This window comes from Phalacrocorax carbo, chromosome 9 (assembly GCF_963921805.1).
Source record: "Phalacrocorax carbo chromosome 9, bPhaCar2.1, whole genome shotgun sequence".
Taxonomy (NCBI): domain Eukaryota; kingdom Metazoa; phylum Chordata; class Aves; order Suliformes; family Phalacrocoracidae; genus Phalacrocorax; species Phalacrocorax carbo.
The window spans coordinates 13,536,372-13,557,546 of NC_087521.1; the positions used below are offsets into that span (position 1 = coordinate 13,536,372).

The following is a 21,175-nucleotide window of genomic DNA, read 5'->3' on the forward strand; positions in this document are numbered from 1 at the left end:
AGTGTCTAAGTTACAGAACACTTTACTCTCATATTAGAGCTTTCAAAATGGATTATTACAGGGTGGCAAGAAAACAGTCAGCAGTCCTGTCCCCAGCAAGACATAGCCTGACTCCGATGGATGAGGACACGACCGTTGTTCCAGGTACAGACTGGAGAAGAGGCTTCCACGTCTCCTGCATTGTGTGAACCACCCACCACGGCTGTACACTTCACAGTATTACAGGAGGACTGAGCCAGGGAAACCAGACCACAGAGCCAGAACAACACACTTGGTCTTTCACTTGTGGTGTATTGCTAGGCCTTGTACACAGGTGCATTTCATCTCTTTCCAGGCAGAGGAGCCCCACAGGGCCCCTCCCACGAGAGAAGCACCACATGCAGCACACCCCAAGGCCAGCCCCTGCCTGGGGAAAGGCCATCCTTCAGGATCACTTTGTGCCACTTGGTGAGTCAAAAGAGGAGCACCCCAGTTACCTTCTCCACCACTCGCTGCTTCCCACCTCGCGATTCTGTCTCACCTCTTCTGCTGGTCAAAGCTACCTCCACATAGAAACCTGCCCCCGCTTCCAGCGGGGCCACCCTACCCGGCCTCCGTCACACCCCTAAAACATCAGCGGGGAATACGACCCGGAGAGCAGCCCCACGCCCAGCCACCACCTGCCCGTCACGGAGACCGTTAAACGGCCGCCGCGTGCCCCGCCCCTCGTGGCCCCGCCCCCTGCCGCTTCCTCGCTCCCTCCCCGCCCCACCCCTCCTTATCACCCGCCCGCAGGCGCCTCACAGCCTTATCGTCTGTGGGCAGTGGCGCTGCTGCCCGCCTGCCCCGGCCCCGCCAGGGGCACTGCGAGACCCCGCGCCGCCCGGCGGGGAGGGGCTCCCGGCCCGGCCCGGCCCGGCCCCGCCCCGCGCGGGGGCTTTTGTTACCCGGCAAGTAGCATCCGCCGCGGAGGCGGCTGTCCCCGCCCGCCCCCCCGCCCCGCGGAGCGCTCGAGAGGCGGCGCGGTGGGGGCGCCCCGGCCGCAGGCCCGCCCCGCGCGGTGCCCGCCGTCACTGCCGCGGGCGGCTGGGCCGCCGGCGCCTCTCCCCGCCCCGCCGCCGCGGCGGCCTGATGCGGCACCCGGCGCCGCCCCGCCCGCCTCTTTCCCCCCCTTTTCCCCGAAAGCTCTCCGCTGTGATATCTGCGGGGGCGAGGCGGGGGCGGTGACGCCCCGTGCCCCGCGCGCCGGCCATGCGGGGCGCGGCCCCCGGTGACCCGGCGGCGGGCGGCGGGTGCTGAGCGTGGACGGCGATGCCGATGCCGGGGGGCGGTGGGCCCGCGGCCGCAGGCAGGCGCCCCCCGTCCAGCGAGGCGGCGGCGGCGGCGGCAGCGCGGGACGAGGAGCAGCAGGAGGAGGAGGGCGAGGAGGATCTCCGCGACGGCGGCGTCCCTTTCTTCGTCAACCGCGGCGGGCTGCCCGTGGACGAGCCCACCTGGGAGCGGATGTGGCGGCATGTGGGCAGGATCCACCCCGAGGGGGAGCGGGTGGCGCAGAGGATCCGGGGCGCCGCCGACCTGCCCAAGGTGAGTCCCCCCCCCCGGCCCGGCCCCTGCGGGGCGCACGAAGGGAAGAGGGGCCATGGCGGGACCCCGCGGGGAGGGGTCGCTCGCCGGCCCCCCTTGGAGGCTGGGCTCCCCCGCTGGGGAGCGGTCTTTCGGGAAAAGTGCCCTCGGGGTGCCCCTGCGGGACGAAAAGCCACGGGCCCATCGGAGAGCGGGCGGGTGCCGCGGGGCCCGGCCCTGCCCGGCCCCACCGCGCCAGCAGCACCCTCTGCTTCTGAGGCCTTGCTGGAAAACAGACTCCAGGTGTCTGATGTGCGAGACCCCTGGAAGGGAGATGGTTTGCCCTAGAGAGGAAGGCGGCATAAATAATTAAAAGACGAGGAAGGATAAATTTAGAAGAGTCCGAATACTTGAGGTGGAAGAGTAAGTGAGACAGGCAAAGGTGAGTCTTTGAACCAGAAGAAATTAAATTTGGGTGCAGCCTCCCACATCAGAAAGCATTCTTCCACAGAACGGTGTCTGCCAGAAAAGAGACCCTTGATGCCAAAGAGTTTTAAGAGGAGTGAGCGAACGCTTGCAGAGCTTGTTGCAGTGTGGGGTCGGATGTTGTGGTGATTTCCAAGCGCCTTCCTGGCCTTGCTGCAGATAACTCTATGAAAGAGGAACCGCTGGTCATTTCACTTAACCTTGTGCCATACTGAAACATTTACATGTGAATTCTTGTGACTGTTGCTATCTGTGTCGCACCTCAGCGGGAGAAAAGTCTCCCCCTTTCATTGGCATTCTGTGAACAAAAGACACTGCAAACATTTGGTGTCACTCCATTGGAGGGTTATGAGAGTATTCCTTCCCATCATGCTAACAGAGGAAATTCAAATACAAAAAGATGAGGGTTTTTTTCTACTCAGGCATTTTTAGCAAGGACTTGCCTCCTTGGGAAGGTAATTTGAAGTATGCAAGAACATGCTATTATCTAGTGCACAGGCAATCCCTACTGCTTTCCACAAGGAACTCTGGAAAAGCATGTGATCTAACATCCTTTGTGCAGTGAAGAGTTATAGGCATCTGTGGCTGCAACCAAAATGAATCTTGAATCCTGATTACAGTCCCTATTCTAACCCCTCTAGACTTCTCCTTCCTTTTCAGATTTCCTTCCTCTCCTCTGACTTTGTCCTGAGCCTGGGTGAAGGCTGAAAACATGGTTCAGATCAATCAGAACACGCGCTACTTAATTTCCTAACCGAAAGGGCCTATTTGGCCAGGAGAGGTGAGGGAAATGGAAGAAAAAAGTTCACAGGAGTCCAGAGCATGAGGGGAGGGAAACACAGTGTTCAGTCTCTGGTTTTGGTCTTAAAGTGAAGTACATCTGCTGTTCTCACTTCATAGTCTTGGTGCCAAAGGGTTACAGTTAGGGGGCACAAGTGGTACGAGCTCTTGCAACAACAGGTGAAACTGGACTGCTGCTTTTTTTTTTTTTTCATTTGCCAGCACCCCTGGGAACCAGATCTATAAACTCTATTAAGCACTCTGCAATCTGAGATCCCATTCCTGAGCTCAACAGGCATACAGCTGGAATGCAGGAAGCAGCAAGGATGGATGGGCTCTGTTTCCCTAGCTCTTTTTCCCCTCTAGGGATGTGGTTTTATCTTTGAGGGCTGCTTATATCACCACCCATCTTGGTGCCCTCAAGTTTCTTTGAATGGCTGATGCAACAGATGAGCGTACCCTGCAGGGCTAGCTCCTTTGAAAAGCCAGGTACTCTCCAGGTGCTGGAGGGTGAATAGGCCTTTTCAGGTGTTGGGAATCGGACAGTGGTTTGCCTAGTCCAAAATTTTGGGCCTTGAATCGGTAGCCAGTATTGGGTGTTGTGGGAAATAACTCTGAGTTGTCCATAAACTAAATACCGTAAAATGATGACTGCAGGAGGCTGTGATCAGACTTTATGAATATGTTCTCAGATCAGCTGCAGGGCTTGTGTCTTTCATGGGGGGTGTGAGAGCTCAGAGGTCCCTTCTGGTCTCAATTTCCTTCCAGTAGATTTGGGGTGAGTGGGTATCAAGTGAGCTGGGTCATGGCGGCAGGACATAGCTGTCTGACTGTGCATGCTAGGCTTGAGAGTGCCACCCTCCTGTAGGTTGTTTCCTTTCTAGCAACAGGGTGGGGTATTGCTTTGCTTGGAGCTGCTGGAACCGTCAAATGGGTCCACACTGGAAATACAAAGTGATGTGTGCTTGCCTCATTAAGAAATTATGGATTTTAAGTGAGGTGGTTATGAGGGCAAAGGCAAGAAGAGTTGCATCTAATGGGTTCATATAGAGGGAGAAGGGAAAAATCCAGTTTCTTTAGTCAGGCTAACAACTGGGATTGGCATTGTTCCCATGTAGCTTGAAAAAGGACAATTAGGGAGGTGCTTGGGTACATATGTGCACCACGAAAGAAACTGTTGCTAAATCAGGTGGGCCAAAAAAGCAACTTTGTGATAAGGATAAGGGTGGAGGTTTGTCTGTGCCCTGCTCCCATCTGCCTTGTCTCCTGTACAGCACAGCCCACTTAGTACATGAAAACCTCTGTTGTTCTCAGGATTCCCTTTCTAAAAGCAGACTCCCAATCCCATGCATGCAGTCAGCCTGCCGGGGTGTGTGAATCTAGGAGTGGGGTAATGCAACCCCTCCACTCAAGTGACGAGGGTCCAAGGACATGTTCAGTCAGTCTGCTAAGCCTGGCATAGGTAGGTGCTCTGGGAAATCTGGGCTCTCTTCCTAGCTCTCTCTCCAGCTTTCAGAGTAACAAAAAGGAAACAATATAGATCTGATTTCCTATCTTTTCTGTTACAAATAAATTCCTTTTTGCTTTCTGGAAGATTGCAAAGACTGCCTAATGTTTATAGCCCTTCTGAGATGTGCAGTGGATGATGCTGGGTAAGAACAAAGTGTTAGGGTCTCCCATCCTGCCCGTGTAGGACTGAGGGATGGAGACCTTATTCCTCTATTCCTCTCAGTCTTCTGTTGCCCCATTAAAATGCTATAGACCTGATGCAAAAGAAACTGTAGCCCAGTCTGGGCTGCAGGCCCAGATCTGAGAGAGAGCGAGCACACAGTACTTTCATCAGTTTAATTACTTGAGGTGCAGCAGGCTCTTCTGCATTAACTAGTCCCCTGCTGAACTGGTTGCCATTACGCTCTCTGTGTTGCACAGTCCTCTGTGCAAGGGAATCTGGGGCCTGTACTAGTAAAGGGAGGAGTAACTACCCAGAACCATTAGTCTGTGCTGTCAACATGCACTTAATCCATCTGTCTCCACTCAAAAAGTGTGAAAGTCTCCATGCTGAAGGAATAAAACAAAGTTAAATAGTCAGCCTGTCCTGGTTGCTACCTCTTTCATTGTTTCTGCCTGGAAATGATTTCCTATGACTCAGTGTGTCAGCTCTCAGCATCCAAACTGACTCAGCTTGTGTAGTTCCAGAGACGGCTCCATCCCTGTGTCACTCTCTGGAGCCTTCCCTGCTCCTGCTGCAGCTGAACAAACCCTGTTTCACATCTGTTCCTGCTGTTCCTCTGCTGTCTCCTTCAAGTGAACCAGCCAGTGCCTCTGCTTTCTCCAAGCAGGGTACAGAAATGAGGCACTGGAGATGGCAACTGGCACCTCCAAGAGGTGCTAGGAAAATGGGTACCAGTGGCCAAATCATGGGAGAGAAAATTGATAAAGACTGAGTATTTAGCTCAGTGTTTACTTGCCGATGGTATTTGGAGCTAGAGTGAAAAACACCTACAGATTAAGGTTTCCAGAGGCAGCAACACACCATCTCTCAAGGTTAAGCAGTCTCTGGCCCCTGTACTGGGTGGGCACAAGCAGACTGCAACCATGTGGCAAACCAGGACAGGGAACTGATCTGACTGAAAACTACCGATGCTTGCTGGCTCAGCTTTCAGCTGGTTTGGGTGCCTGACCTGGTTCACCAGTCACTTGTGCCAACCCAGGGCAGGAGAAGGAGGTACAGAAGTAAATGGCTACAGAAATACATGTGGAAGATGATGAGTGGCCAAACAGCACTGCTGGCTACAAAATCATGGCCTGCAGGGGCAATTGCGCACAGCGGAGTGGAAGGCCCAAGGGATGATCCGGTTCTGACTCACTCACTCGTAGTTGGGGCTAACCCAGCTCTGTGGGAAGTCTGAGGAGGAACTGAAATGCTAAAAAACCAAACTGCTGTGAAAAGCTGCAGTCTGGTATCAGAGGAGTGTGTACAAGGTATGAGCTATTCTGAGGGAAAATGCTGGGCTGTTTCTCCAAGCCTGTCAGTCACACCAAATTTGTCTTCTCCATCATATTTGTCCTGTGGACAGGACCCTTCTCTCTCCTTAGCCACATCTCAGCTGCTGACAAGGCTACAGTTATCCCCTGTGGAGCAAATGGTGAGGAAAATGTGACTGGACCCATAAAGCTGAGGCCTCAGAATGGGACCGCAGTCCAAACAGCGAACTTTCTGAAGTCATTCTCTGAGCACATAATTCAAAAGAATGGACACTGCGGGGCGGGGGTAGGGGTGGGCGGGAGTCATGGTGTTGTCAAGCCTGAGTCCTAGTCAGTGCCAACGCACCTGAGATGCCAGAGGGCAGTGAGGGACCTTTATACCCTTGCTTACGGCACTGTTCCATGCTCTGGTGGCTTTGGGGAAACTCATTCTCCATTTTTGCCTTTCTCCTCTTATTTTTGTTTTGTGTCTTCCAGTTTGCATGCTCAAATGAGGCCAAGTTCCCTTGGGTGATAGGTTTCCTGTCTCGCATCTTACCCTATCAGTTAATTTTACCTAATTCTTCCAATGCAACCCTGGCTAAATGCAGGACCCTTTCACACAGTTTCTCTTGCAGCTCTGTGCTGGTGCTTCATTCTGAACCCCTTCTGAGTTATCGGTGTGGGAAGAAAGGAATGATCCTGGTGTCATCACTTTGGGCAGCAAAAAGGGGCTGGTTTCAGAGGAACACGCTCCCTGTAGCTATGTGCTACCGAGTTCAGCAAGAAGCTGGAGAGGTTTGGAAGCAGTAATTTATGTTCTGCTCCCCATTTCAGATTCCCATACCAAGTGTGCCTGCATTCCAGCCATCCACTCCCATCCCTGAGCGCCTGGAAGCTGTACAGCGCTACATCAGGGAGCTTCAGTATCCTTTACTGCTACCTTAGTCACTGATGTGATAACCCTAGAAGAGGGAACAAGGGGACTTTCCTTCCCTTGTGAAGAACAGAAAAGCTCTGGAGGGGAACTGAAACTTGCTCCCTGAAAACAGGAAGCAGACCTTGGGATGGTTTTGCTGCTCTGTTTCTCTTCTGCCCAAGTTACCTTCTGATCCTGTTTACTCCATCTAACAAATGGACATGTTATCAAGGGCCTTTCCCCACTACCCACCCTTCTAGGTCAGTGGCTTTACAGTGCCATTTCATTAAAAACACACATATCTGACACCCTGACAGCCAGGTCTCAGGTGGGCTACAAACTTTCACCTCACTGTTAAGGCATGGATGAGCTGTGGTGGTGAGAAAACTGCCTCGCAGGTCTTCTCTGTCTAAAGGACAGTCAGCCGCCCTGCTTTTGTGCATCTGTGGTATCCTGCCCCTTTATATGCAGAGCTGCCTGTGTGACTGTGTCCTGGGAATGAGATTTCTCCATCCCTGTTGTGCTGGACACCAAGTATGTGCCATGCAAGCACCATCTAATCTCACTGATGAGATACAGAGCTAGCTCTGGCTTCAGCCCTAAAACAAGGTAAGAAGGCAGACCTCTTGGTACCTCTCACCCATTTAAGGTGGTTGTGCTCTGGGTTGGGCTCCAGTCAGTCAAAATAAGGTACCATGAATGGTTCAGTGCTGCCTGTGTTCTCTGCAGACTGGAGCAGGCAGAAATCTATCAAACTTTGTTCTGCCCTGGTAACTGGAAAGCTGAGCAGAGCATGTGCTGTAAGCATGGACGTTTGGGAAATGGAGTGGAAACTGTGTGGGGAGAAGAAGGATATACAGTGAAAGTAAGGAGGGACTATAAATGGGAGAAATGCAGGAGAGGGAGGTGGGAACTTTCTTGCGTTGCTGTTATATTTGTGGGATGAGAATAGTAAGTACCATGAAAGTTCTTCAGGCAGGTTTTCTTCAAACTACTTTCCAAGCTGCCAAGCCCTTAACTTCTTGCCTCCAGGTACAATCACACTGGGACACAATTCTTTGAGATTAAGAAGAGCAGACCTCTGACTGGGTAAGTGCTGGCAGCCTCTACAGCATTTAACCCTTGGTTTAAGATGCTGGGGCCTTGCTATACCCACTGCTTTTTCTTCCATCCCCTGGCCAAGGTCTAGGTGGCACTCAGGGCTTTCAGCACTGCAGTTCCGTCCTACTTAAGGTGACTTCATTGTCTGCTGCCTGGGGCACAGCTGGGCAGAGCTGTGTCTGGCCTTTCTCAAGGACAAGCGTAGGTTTTGTTGTCATGAATCAGTAAATCCAGTAAAGTAATGTAAATGTATTTCAAAGATGTGCAGATTCTGCCTGCTTCTAACTGGAATATAACTATATGAACTTCTGATGGACTCTGAAATCAGGTCCTGCCCTAAACAAGCTTTGTAAAAGCCAAGTCTCTTTATAGGTCTTCTTCATAGCTCCTGTGAGTGCCTGTGCAGAATCTAGGCTCACTAAGCTTTTGGTGCCTCATACTTTGAAGGAGAAGGGGGATTCTCCTGACTGCAGATTTTGGGAAGAGCTGCGACCCATAAGTTCCTGGAGGTCAGCACCTGACATTCATTGACTCTTGGCCAGCATATTGAGAATCTCCCAAGACTTGCTTCTTACTATTGGTCTAGTCCATAGACTTTTGTGACCCCAAATGTCTTGTGTTATAAAATTAGTGCAATGTCTCCTCCGCAGCATTTGTTGAATGGAGACTAAGGTTGATGCCAGAGAAGAGGGCTTCACTGTCCTTGAACCTTGTGAGGCAAGCACTGCTGGCGCTCAGTCCTTTGAGGTTTCTGCTTGTCATCACATTGGTGTCCATCCAGAACTCACTAAGCCAAGTGCTGTGGTCTCCCTGAGAACAGAGATTGGCCTAGTAGGCAGCTTTGCTGTAACTCACTGAAAGGAGTTCCTTGTAAGCAGCAACAGCATGTGGTAGAGACCTGGTTTGGATTTAATATATTCCTAAAGAAGGTATTTTCTTCTGTTCCCTGTCCTCAGTGGCCCACCTTCTCTCCTGGAAACCTATCTTACATATATAGTGCAAAAGGGCTGAACTGGCCAAACTTGATAGCACAAGCCCTCTAATTGTCCTCATCTTTCCCTTGTCCCGCTTTGCAGGCTGATGGACCTGGCCAAAGAAATGACCAAAGAGGCCCTGCCAATAAAATGCCTGGAAGCTGTGATCCTGGGAATGTATCCTTTCCTCTTGGAATTGTGCATGTCTGTCTATCCTTGTGTTTTCTCCTCTGCTCTCTTATGATGCTTTGAGGCTGCTGATAATATTGTCACCAAGCCCCACATCCCTCTGGTTTCCCTCCCCAGTTCTCGCAGAAAACCCCACCAATAAAATCCAAATCCAAGCAATTCTCTGAAATATCAGAACTAGTTCTTCAGAGTTGCTCCTCCTTCCCCAAGACAGGTGGTGCTGCTTCAGTTAACTCTACAAGTGAATAAAAGATAAAGGAAGGATCTAAGGAACACCTAAAGAGGGGCAAAAACATTAGCTAGACTTAGGTCAGGAAGTCCTTTGTGGATAACATTGTTCCCTTACTGCAACGTTGCCTGCATGTGTTCTATGTTAAAATATGTTAGGGATCCTCCCCAACCTCTAATTATGGTGAATGTCACTTCACTATTAGGTCTAACACTGCCTGCCAGCTTAGACAACACCTTTCTTAATTTTAGACGTGTCATCTTTAAGCACACATCTTTCCTAGCTATCTTCCAGGCTTAGTGTATGTCACTCGGGCTATAGATTCTTGATGAACATTGGCAAAGCCACCTGGAGGGGCAGAGATGGCAAATGAATGGTTCAGAAGGGTAGTCTGATGAGTATTTTGTCCCGAAGGTTTCTCAGTTTGTGTGTGAAATAGTAGCTAGTAGAACAGATTAAAACAAACTGAGGAATAATAATAAGCATTACAATTTGGGAGCTATGGAACACAGTACACTTGAGGTGTTAGCATTGCAACTTCTGCATCACAAGACTGCCTCAAAATTAACTCCCCTTTGTTAACTGTCTTGTTGAAGAGGCCAAGCCTGGTTTCCCCATGACCCGGATGAAAGTAGGGCAGCTTGCAATGAGCAGGACTCTTGGTCTGGGAAAAAATCCTGCCTATGTGATGCCTGAATCAGTGGTGAGTCTGCTGAGCAGGCTGGGAGGGTTTGGAGCAGGAAGGAAGTATCTTGTCTAGAAAATGGTATCATTGTTTGTTTCCTGAATAGCAGCTGCTGTCAGTTACCTCACCAACAACATGACCACGCTGGACCGTTTCCCCATCAGCTTCAAAACCCACTTCTCAGGGAACTACTTCCGACACATTGTGCTGGGGGTGAACTTTGGAGGCCGCTACGGGGCACTGGGCATCAGCCGACGTGAGGAGCTCATGTACAAAGCACCTGTCTTCCGCACACTGAGCGAACTCATCTTTGACTTTGAGGAGGCGTATCGCCGCTGCTGGCACTCTCTCAAAAAGGTGAAGCTGGGCCACTGTGTGTCCCATGACCCACACAGCGTGGAACAGATCGAGTGGAAGCACTCCATCCTGGATTTAGACAAGCTAACCCGGGAAGACTTCCGCAAAGAGCTTGAGAGACATGCCCGGGATATGAGGCTGAAGGTAAGCAGCAAATGGGGAGTAGCTTGCTGCTGCTGCGTCCACTGTCTTACCTGGCTGATGGTGTGCTGGGGGAATGAAGTGGCAGGAGGCTCTTCTTTGTATACAGGGTGATCCCTAACGGATGCTTGTGCAGTACAGCAGTTGTGATTAGCTTGGACTGTATACAGTCCTTGGAGCCATAGCTGTTGCTGTAGCTTGTTTTTTTCTGGTTTTTGCATTTCTGATGCACTTGCCTTGCCTTTTTATCTTTTATTTCTATATAATTAATCATTGTTAAGCTTTGTGTTTTCTGGTTTTTTGGTTTTCTGCTCACGTTTCTCTTCAATTTTTCTGGCAGATTGGCAAAGGAACTGGGCCACCATCTCCCACCAAGGACAGAAAGAAAGATGTCTCCTCCCCACAAAGAGGTCAGGCCAGCCCCCATCGGCGCAATAGCCGTGGGGACCGACGGTGAGTGGGGCTGTTGGGCAAGGAGACCTATCTAGAGCATCTCTGTTTTACTCACAGACTCCACCCTGCTGTCTGCTTTTGGATCCTTCTGATATCTTACTGGGGTTCTTTATATCAGCGGATACTTGTGACCTGCAGTAGCATTATTCCCTAGTCTGTGCCTTTGTGAATTTATCATTGCTTGGGGAGTGGGGGTACAGCTGTTTTTTTTTTTTTGTTTTGGCAGGGAGGAGGAAGGCAGCTCAAATAGACAGTGGTCTTGGTAGCTGATATTTAACCTTATACAAGGGTCTGAGCTCTGGTGTCTCACAGCCCTCTGCCCCAAAGAGATTCCAAAACTTACACTGCTGTCAGTAAGATTATTTTCCTGAAACTGATCCGAGGTACCAGAGTGGACTTCCTACTCTTCCTAACCTGCATTCTCTTCCATGGAGATCGTTGGGACAGTTACTGGAGGATGCAGAATAATCCTGTCCTTGATAGTGTAGGATAAGTCTGAAGCTTTCCTGTACCTTCCCCTGTGCTGCCATCTCTATGTGCAACACCTCCTGACTGAAAAATGGTTTCTGAATAGTTCTTATCCTGTTCGCTCACAGGCCATCTGGTGAGAAGAAGCCTGCCGATTCCAAAGCCATGCCAGACCTCAATGGGTACCAGATCCGGGTATGAAGAGAGCTGTGCCTTGTGTGTCTGGCTCCACAGACTTCCTGCTGGCCACAGCTGGGACCTGGATCCAGCTGCAGGGATTCTGTCAAAGGGGACAGGGGAGCAGGAGTGGAACAGAGTGCTGATCTTCCCAGGTACTTCCTAGTCGGTCAGTCCCAGAGCTGGATCCCATGGGTCTCAGAGGATTAACCTGCCTGTTTCTGGGAGAGGTGTCCATCTTAATTCACTGAAACAAGTATTTTTTTAAAAAAAATAAGGATCTGTACGTTGATGGGAGTTTGCTGCAGGAAGAATATGAAGTGAGTGGGGTCAGCAGACTTGCTATCAAATATTTTTGTGTTGACATCAAGTAAATGAAGTGTCTTGTCAACAGTACTTCTTCCCTGTCTGCACAGAAGTCTTCTACTCATGCAAGGCCTGCAGGGCTGAGGGAGAAGTGATGCTGGAATAGGATGGTCCCTGCGTCTTGTGCAAAAACTCCTGGTTTTGTCATTCTGAACACTTTGTTTAGCATTGCTCTTGTGAGAGACAGGGCTGTATTTGCTCAGCCTTATTGATCATACAAGGGCCTCTCATCCAGAGAAACCACATCTTGTGTGTTCAGTCTTGCCTATTTCAAAGCATTTCTTTGAGGGGGTAGACAGTGGGGTGATGATCCTCTTTACCCACTGCAATGCTGGTGAGCTGTTGCTGTAAGTCCTTTTGTGGTTGAGTGGGTCAGGATACACCTATGCCATTGCCATATGAAAACAGGCACAGAGACCTCAATCGTCCCAGCAGTGGAGGCAAGGGCAGGCAGGGGCTGGTGGGAAGCCTGAACTTTGAGTCATCGCTTCATCAGCCTTCTCTCTATTAACTTCTAGTGACTGCTTTGCTACTGTGAAAGCTTGCGGAAGGCACTTCAGTTACTGAGGTACAAGTTTTAAGAGTAAATAGTTAAAGAAGGATTTAATGATGTGAACAGGTTTTACAAGCATTTTTTCCTTTCCACAAGGGTCTTGCTCCTTCCTCACTGTAGTGTTAGCGCTAGAGTTACAGACACCTGTTGGTGGGAAGCTCTGCTTGAGAAGATTGTGGCTGCTTTCCTGACAGCTCAGCCTGGAGCCGCCTGAAAGGAGTTCCCCACCCCAGTCCCAGAGCTGTGCTTGTGTCCTGGCTCTTTGGGTAGCTGCAGTCTTTAACAGCACCACTTACGCTAGCCTTGCCCAAAGGGCTGGGCCTTTCTGACTGCTTACAGCCTTGACTCTTCCTACACTTTTCAGGGAAGTGTTGTACTACTGATTAAGCAGTGTAATGCTTGTCAGAAATCTGGAGTGTTGTCAGAACTCCCTTTGAGTCCTAGGGCCTGGAAACAGTGGGGTTGCCAGAAGTTATAACAGTATGGCCTTGAAGTGATCTGAATGCATGGATCTAGGTGATGCAAAAACTGAGCTTGGGAGCGGGAGTATCCTTGAGAGAAACCAAGTCTTGTTTTATCACAGCATTGACAAGTTGCTAAACCTTCTGAAATATTACATATTTAGTTTCGTTAGAGCTGGGCTTATTCTTTCCTGTGAACTTGTTAGAAACATGATGGAGGTTAGCTCTACCAGGTTTTTTGTTGCAGTATTGCTGTGCCGCACCTTCATATAAGCAGTGCTATTTTGGTGGCAGAGAATGAGTTCTCATCCCCAAACAAATCAGCTCTTCTGTTGAGTTAAAGCATTGTTAATCCTTGAAGTACTACCCACAAGCAATTTAACTCAGGCCTTACAGGTTCCTAATTGTACATCCCTAACTGTGATGTAACTTGGAAGATGCTATATCCATACCACTGCAGCCTGTCCTTCAAAGCTCTCCTTGTAGTCTGTACTTTTCTGCTACGCTGTACAACCAGGAGGACAATCCACAGGGAGGTGGCACAACTTGCTGCTGATCCAAGATAAGGTTAATCCAGAAGAGGATGCCAGTTTCCACAGAGCAGTGCAACACTTCTCCCCTCCCTTGCACTCCAGCTACATGCAACAGTTTGAAATTAAACAGCAGTAGCAAGCCAAGCACCCATTTGGATGTGTCCTCTGCTCAATTTTGTGTGGCTGTAAATGAACATATTTACTGTCTGGATGCTAATAATGATGTTAGCACTAAAGGTACCACAGTTACCTGTAAATAATACGGGTCACTTGGAAGCCACAAACTGGCTTTGCATAATGTTTGCTATGCAGCGGACTGAAAGTTCATATGCCACTGTGAATCATGTGAGAAATACAAGCAGCAGTCAGCAAGGGAGACTGAATGTCAGGTTTTATTAAAGTGGATGAAATCCAGAAAAAAAAAATATAAAAGCTACTTAGATAAAACTAGAATGCATCCACACCGTTACTTTGGTTAGTTAATTCAGTGTAACTAGAAAGCTCTTGAGAATAATTAGTAGCTTCATACAGAGCACATTCAATAGCTGGATAGACTTGAGCCTTTTTAGATGGAAAGGAGGGGAAGTGTGTTGCAGGGAAGACAACTTCAAAACAGATGTGAGGCGTGAGCTGCAATGGTGCTTTCTTGAGAGCAGGGCAAAAGAGATGCTCAGCCGTGTTACATCACCAGGGCAGAATGGCTTAAAACAAAATGCTTTGTTTGACCTAGTAATTAAGTGCTTTCCTGTGGGATGTAACTGAGGCCACTACCTTAGAAAACCAAAGGAAGTGGATGTTTAAGGAATGAATAATAGGTAGAGTTCAAGGTCTCTTAATCCTCAGCTGTAGCCAGACAAGAATACCCTCTTTCAAGATTTAGTTGCACAATTATGTACGTTAGGAGGCATTTAAATCTTATGTATTTAATGTTGATGATTTCTCAGGATGGACATAGGAGCAGATATAAGCCCTCTCAAGGGTTCCTATTTCAAGCCTTCTACTATGTTTCTCTGTGTGGTAGAACTCCTGCCCCTTACTGTTTCTATCACCCCCGTTTAGCAGATGGTGCAAGAAACTGGAAAATGACCAAACAATTCTCCCCTTCTTGCTCTTGCTTCCACCCATCTTTGTAACAGGATGAATCACTTCAATATAAAGCTTAGCTTCCTTGCTAACAAACAAGACAGCATCCCCCTGTGACAGAGAAGATTAGTGCAATCCAGTTTTATGCCGTACAAAACCTGAGGGTACAATGAAAGACAAGCTTTTGTACTTCCACCTCTTTCCTCCTTCATCTACCTGCTCTGGCTTCTGGTCTGTCTGCCTTTAGCCATAAGGGAAAAAAGGCTAGAGATGAGTCTCTTCCATTTCTGCAGTTTTTAGAGCTACAGAAAAGGAATGAAAATAAGGAACTAGATTTTAACTCATACTCTTTAGTGCCTGCAGAATAAAAAAGATGGATCTTGAGGAATCCTATTAATTATTTAATGTTAAATATTCACGTGATTGCTCATGTAGCTCTGGGGTATAAATTTCACTGTTCATTAGGTCTGATGTCTGTTCTGCAGTACAAGTCCCTCTGAACTCTGTGGAAGGGAACTGTGTCCATACACTAAGAATGGATAGACACTGCCTATGCTGTATGTGAGGTCTAGGTGAGTTTTGAAAGACTTGAACAAGTGCTGACCTACTACTAGAAAAACTATTTTAAATTTAATGCAAACCTTGAAATAAGAGTTCCTCTTAATACTTTTATGTACACAAGTCCCTTGACACCTGGCCAACTCTAATTTTTTTAATGGCTGAATGAATTAGTGAGCAAAACTGCTAGAGTGCTACTGATGTAAACTTCATATACTGAAGAGCAGGTTTGGGTGTCCATCAGTCTGTGACACACTAGCCTTTTTTTTAACTCTGATATAATAAGATAAATGAGTCTTTAGGAGCTTAAGGTATGTTAGCAAGTGTTTTAGCTGGGAGTGGAGTGCTTTTTTTTCAGTTGACTGTTTTACCTGTGTGCTACTGTATGGGTCAGTACCTAGTCTCTTGGATCTACCAGAATAAATGACTCCAGAACTGTGGTTGAAACATAGTTTCTGTTTATACAGTAGCTGTATTGCTGTTGTCAGATCTGCTTAACAGGAAGAATTTATTTTTTTTTAAGTATTTCAGGTGAAAGCCTTAATCAGGTGCCTGCCCCTTAAGGTAGGCTCACATGTGGTGTTGTATAGACTGAAACATGACTGTCCTTAAAATTGTGGAGTTTAAGAAACCATAACAAACAGAAGAATGTTCATGTTGCCAGAGGACAAGAGCCTGGATTAGATGGGCTTGACCTTGCTCCAGTAGTTCTGGCTAATCACTTCAGGTGGTTGCTTTAGCCACTTGCTCCTTCTAAATGAAGTATTTCGAGTTGTCCCTAATGAACAGGAACAGGTGCAGGAGGTGCCCTGTGTGTGCAAGTCTGGCTGAAATAGCAATACATATTCCAGTGGTCTTGCACTGTTGTCCTGTCAACATTAAGACCTGCATTAGGGATTTATAACAACCTAAGAAAGCAAGCGCTATTCTGGCTAGGTGTTTGCTCTGCCAGAGCAAGGTGGAGATGGTCCCTCTACAGCCAAGCTAAACTCCTTAGGGAATTTAATATTTTTGTCCGTTTTCTGAGCAGGTGTTTACTTGTATCACAACCACTTTCCTTCAGTAGTGCCCTGGCCCTGTCTGCTCAAGAGCAACTCAACTTAAGCCCAGAAGGCTACTGAATCCCCCATAATCTCTGCAGAGCAGAGTTTCCCTCCAGGTCAGGGCTGAGATGGTGCTAGTGGGACCAGAATGGTCCCCTTCCATGCACATCACTATTCTACTTTAGCACTGATAGGGTGCTCCAAAACCATTTACATCTTTATCACTGGTACAGCTCAGAACTAAGAAATTGAAGGTCTCTTTCTTTAAGAAAAATATCATGTATGTCTTTTTGTAATTAATCAGTGTGGTTCTGTGTTCTTATGTAGCCAACACAGAACTTGTATTTAGATTTAGTTCTTACTGCACTTCCCATAGCCCTCATGTTGATACTTCTTCCTGCTTCCTTTGACACATAGACAATAAAATTCCCTCTGTACTGCTCTCAGCTTGTGCAGAGAAAACAAGATGTCCGCACTGTCTTTCTTTCTGGTTTAAACTTTCCTGTTGTCAGTCAGCTTAGAAGTCAAAGGCACAGCCTTGAGTGATGGTATCAGATTATGTATAAGTGCCCTGTACATGGACTACTATGGACATGGAAGAACCCTCATTCTCCTTCAATCATCTGAACAGGTGAGTATGTCTGTACACACAGAGGCAGCTGCCACAGTGTAAAAGTATGTATGTAGCTGTGTAACCAAGGCTTAAACTCATCTTTTCCTCTTGAACTGCCACCAGTTAGGCTGCGTGGGAAAAAAAAGTTCGTGGATGCAGCAACAGAAATTTCAGTCTTGAAATAATACTGTAAGGGTTAACACAAGACTCTGCTTGCACTGCTCTACTCTTCAACATATGATCCAGTCTCCCTTCCTGGCCTGAAAAGCAATTCTGCTTAAGGTCTGTAGTTTAGTGGCCTTCCAGACTAATGACCTCACCAGTACTTCTCAAGACAAATGCTGGGTTAATAAAGGACAGTCAGCTGCAAGATTCAGTGCATTTCCCCAGCAAGGGGGATCCAACTTTATTCAAGCTATCATCTTTCAGGCATAACATACTCCTTCTCTCTAGGGAAATGAGTAATAGCTGGGGCCAGGGCCAGGATGTAGGCAAGCCTACAGTGTATAGAGGAAAGGAATAAACATCCCATAACCTGTTACTCCAAAGAGAATGGCACATGCAATAGTCCCTCTTAGCTAAGTTAATGACGTTAACAACTTCTGCCCTGAGAAGAAGTAATTGCACAGCACCTAGTAGATGGTATGAAGACACAAAAGAAGGAGCCACTTCATAAGCCTGCATGGCCTGTACTCAAGCCTAGGAGCTGACAACAGACTTCAGCAGCAGTTAAAGGCTTCTTGCTCCCCTATTAAAGATTAATAATATTAGCAAAAAGACAACTAAAATGCTGTGACTTTTATAAACCCTCTACCTCAGATGCTTGCTTGAAAATATCCTCTGCCCTGTGTCTTACAGATTTTGCTAAAAATCAGGTAACTCCTAAACCCCCTATAGATGTATAGGTCAGGGTGATTGCTAGACAATGGAGTGAGGATGGCAAAACAGTGAGTTGGCCACAGCTGAGATTAAAAATAAGACTTTCTGCACCCTCTTTGATCAGGCTTTCCCCCTGCTACTGATAGTTCCTGCAGTTCTAGGTTTTTAAGTCAGTTAGGGATTATGCTACTTGGACCTTAGTGAAAAACCTTTATTGTGGAAAGGATACACAACTTGGTGAAATAGTAATTTAAAAAAATTTAAGAAAAAGAAACCCAGTCAGCTGAAAAGCCCAAGACTGCAAAATTTAAGGCTTTCACATGCCTAAAAGCATACAGAAATCCATTCATGAGAAAGTGAGACTGAGCTTCAAGAGCACCATTCATGCAGACACTGCAGGATTACAGAAGGCAAAGGCGCTTGACATGCTTTGGGTATGAGGCCATTACAGACTTAAGTCAACTCAGCTGAGTTGGCTTTCCTGGATTATATTTTTATTTTGGCAAAGAGTGACTGCCATCCTATTTCCAAACTCATTCTGTGGGAGAAACGGAGGAGAGGAATAGCTTTAGAATAACTACTGCATTCATCTACCCCCAGTTCAGGAGCAGCTCCTGAAAGTGGTCAATAACTGAATAAACTTAAGACTGCTATAGAAGGCTTTCCATCTAGAAAGACAAGTCTAAAAACACTAAATAACATCGCTAAGACCTGAAGTCAAGTCTTTTATGTGTACAAAAGGAAAGACTGAATGGAACAAATGCATTTTTGGTTGTAGCACATGCCAGCACCTAGTCTAGTCCTTCTCCCATTTGCTACCTCAGCACCTTGAAAGCTGCTCTGTTTGGTTAGACAAAGTTAGGAAAAAATTTTCAGCTCTGCTCTACAGCATTCCTATTCCCTTAGAGTACAAGAATGTGCAGTCCAGATCTGAAATAAAATAAATTAAAAAAATAAAAAAAATTTAAAAGAGCTTCAAAACTAGAATGACATTTTCAGTGGAAGTTGGAGGATAACTTGCCCTGGCAGGAGAAACCAAACTAGTAGAGCTGGCAAAAAGAAGGACCTTGAGGCACACCAGCTGTTAAATCAGTCATCTTGGTTATCATTATAGCAGGTAAGTTTTCTACAGAAACTCGGTGTCATACTTTGAAACATGTTGCAGTACATACAATGGCAGCGGTCATGCAGCTGGCACGTTTCAGTGTGACAGCGCTATGGAAAGCACTACAGGCCAGGCAGCTACAGGTTGGTAAGGAGCAGGTCAGAGCCAGCAATTCAATTTGCACAGCAGGAAGCCTATTGAAAGGAGATGGTGTCGCACTAAGGCTTGTGTGCTCCTCCTTTAGACCAGCTATAAAAGGCTTCACCTGCATTTGGATGAACCATGAATAAGTCTGCAAATTCCTAACAGTACAGCAATAAATGTTCATTAATGAGGTGGTGGCAGTGGGAGGAGAAATTGCACTGTAACAACACCCTGCTTTTCAGACTGCCAACACCACTCTCAAATATTAGGAGCAGGACACATACTTTGATTCACTCTTAAAGGAGATTCTCTTTGAGATGCTGAACTGTTCCTGCAGTCTCTAAGAGACTCCTCAGAGAAGACGAACTAAGGTCAAGCATATTTCAGAGTCCTGTGCTTCACAAAGCAGGTGGCATACCAGGCACTAATGATAAATAAACTTTTTTTGTTGTTTTATATAATAAGAGTTATTCCCATTTAAATGTTGGTTTCAGAACTCCCACCTCTCCCACTTAACTCTTCAGAGGTAAAGGAACCCACTATCTTATGGCTTGACATTATTTAAATGTTTAGTTTATAATAAGACTTAGCCCTAAAGAATTCCACACACAGCTTTTAACTGAAGAAATACAGCTGCAGAGAAAAATAAACATCAGTAACTCAAAAAGATAACTGGATATGGTAGTTGCAGGAAAACAGCTGCTGGAGAGATACCCGTAAGAAAAAGGCATGGGAAAAAAAGACCTCAAGCAGCAGCCAAGTTTCATTTATTAAGAAAAGGAAAGAAACTACAGCAATTATATTGTTTAGCACTCCTCCCATCCCATAAAATTGGGAAAACTGATTATAAAGGGCATCCTCCTGCAGTGATAAACTTAAAACTCTGAGAAAGCAAAGGAAGTCTAACTTCTATCTAAATAGCATAACTAAATACAGCCTAGAAGCTGTGGTGCAATCTAAGCTGTTGTCTAGCAAAGAGACTTTGTCAAGTATGTTTGCCTCCACAGCTGCATGTTCCTGCAGCTTAGGAGACTGAAAACAGGGTATGTATACACACTGCCAGTGGTCCCTGGCACCCCTTCCCCTAAGTACCAGTCTCTCTGAGCTACACATCACTATGAAGATGATGTACATGATCCTACCTCTATGATACCTTCCCTTTCTGAGTATCGCAGATATTCCTGTTGTTCCACTGTCATAACCATTTACAGATCCCTCTGTAATTCATCAGAAAGCTGTGATAATGACTAGTCTCACATTTAGGTCAGGAAACAGTGTTAAGAGCTACATCTGGAATCTTAGTTCTGCATTCCACCATGAGTTGCTCAATACCACAGTCTCTTATTGTATCACTGTGTGCTACTCTTAAAGCAGCACAGAACACATTATTTTCTCCCTACAACTATATGCTAGTTGCTATTTTAGAGGTAGGGACTCTTTCCACCCACCCCACCTCCAAACTTCTCCTATAGTTCCCCACAGCCAGAGGCATTCACAGATCTCCAGGCCTGTTTGATGTTAACTCCAAATTGCTCTAGAACACAGGCTTTTTTTCCTTCCCGAAACTGGCCAACTCTTCAGGGGTCTATAGCAGAGGCTTAGGGACAGTGGTCAAAGCAACCACAGCGATCAACTCTGCCTTTGTGTGTCTGTATGCAGTGACTAGCAACAGTCCTGCATTTGTGCAACAGTTTCACCTATGAATGCCCAAGGAAGCATGTGTGAGTCAGGGAGCTGCAGGTCCACCTGGGAGCTCTCTAACCTTCAGAAAGAAGAATCAGAGGACTTGCAGGCATTGTCCTGGGGTTTCTCAGCACATGACTCCACATCCAGTGTTCAACAACGTAACCACTCCCAAGTTCATACCATATTATTTCATGTATCGAAAGTGAAAGCATTAGCTTGACCTGTGGAACATTAGATTTTCCAACAAAATATAGTTGGAACCTTAAAACCTCCCTGAGAGATGCCTTCATGAAAGCTACCCAAAAGTCAAGTCTTTGGTTTAAATAAAATGGAAGAAATACTTGTGCTGTTGAAGCACAGCTCCTACGCCTCAGTTACATCACAGGATTGGCAAGGTGCTTCAGCCAATGCAGGGGCAACCAGGTCATCTGATGGTGTACTGTGCACACCTTATGGATCTCAATAGGTGGGGCAGGAGGGTTGCTCTCACACACAGACACACGCACCTCATCAGCTGACCATCAATTACAACTGAAGCAGACAGCCAAAGTTGTAAGTGCCAACACTATGTATCACAGTGTTTTTCGTTTTGCCTTTGGTTGGTTGTTTTTAAACCTTTAGTGTCTTCCAAGTTTCCTATTACAATGTTACCAGCTGGTGGGAGTTATCTGCAACCAGGCGGCTTT

The 21,175-nt window shown here is 47.1% G+C and overlaps 2 protein-coding genes across 7 annotated transcripts in view; one reads left to right on the forward strand and one right to left on the reverse strand.

The window, feature by feature from the left end:
- The window catches only part of ANGEL1 (angel homolog 1), a 164,693-nt gene that overhangs the window by 132,475 nt on the left and 11,043 nt on the right, over positions 1-21,175 (reverse strand). For 3 of the 6 annotated variants that reach the window (XM_064460447.1, XM_064460443.1, XM_064460442.1), the window contains one exon: positions 1,754-2,193. The exons of 2 other annotated variants lie outside the window; for them this stretch is intronic. In XM_064460447.1, coding sequence (XP_064316517.1) covers positions 2,096-2,193 — 98 coding nt within the window. In that variant the 3' untranslated portion in view covers positions 1,754-2,095. Of the gene's footprint in view, positions 1-1,751; positions 2,194-21,175 lie in introns of those variants that run through there. One more of the 6 variants, XM_064460440.1, reaches the window with a different exon arrangement.
- VASH1 (vasohibin 1) lies at positions 884-16,529 on the forward strand. The gene is made up of 7 exons (XM_064460449.1): positions 884-1,563; positions 6,610-6,698; positions 7,724-7,780; positions 8,869-8,943; positions 9,989-10,370; positions 10,708-10,820; positions 11,417-16,529. Exons 1-7 carry the CDS (start codon positions 1,291-1,293, stop codon positions 11,487-11,489), a joined length of 1,062 nt encoding a protein of 353 aa, XP_064316519.1. The 5' UTR covers positions 884-1,290; the 3' UTR covers positions 11,490-16,529.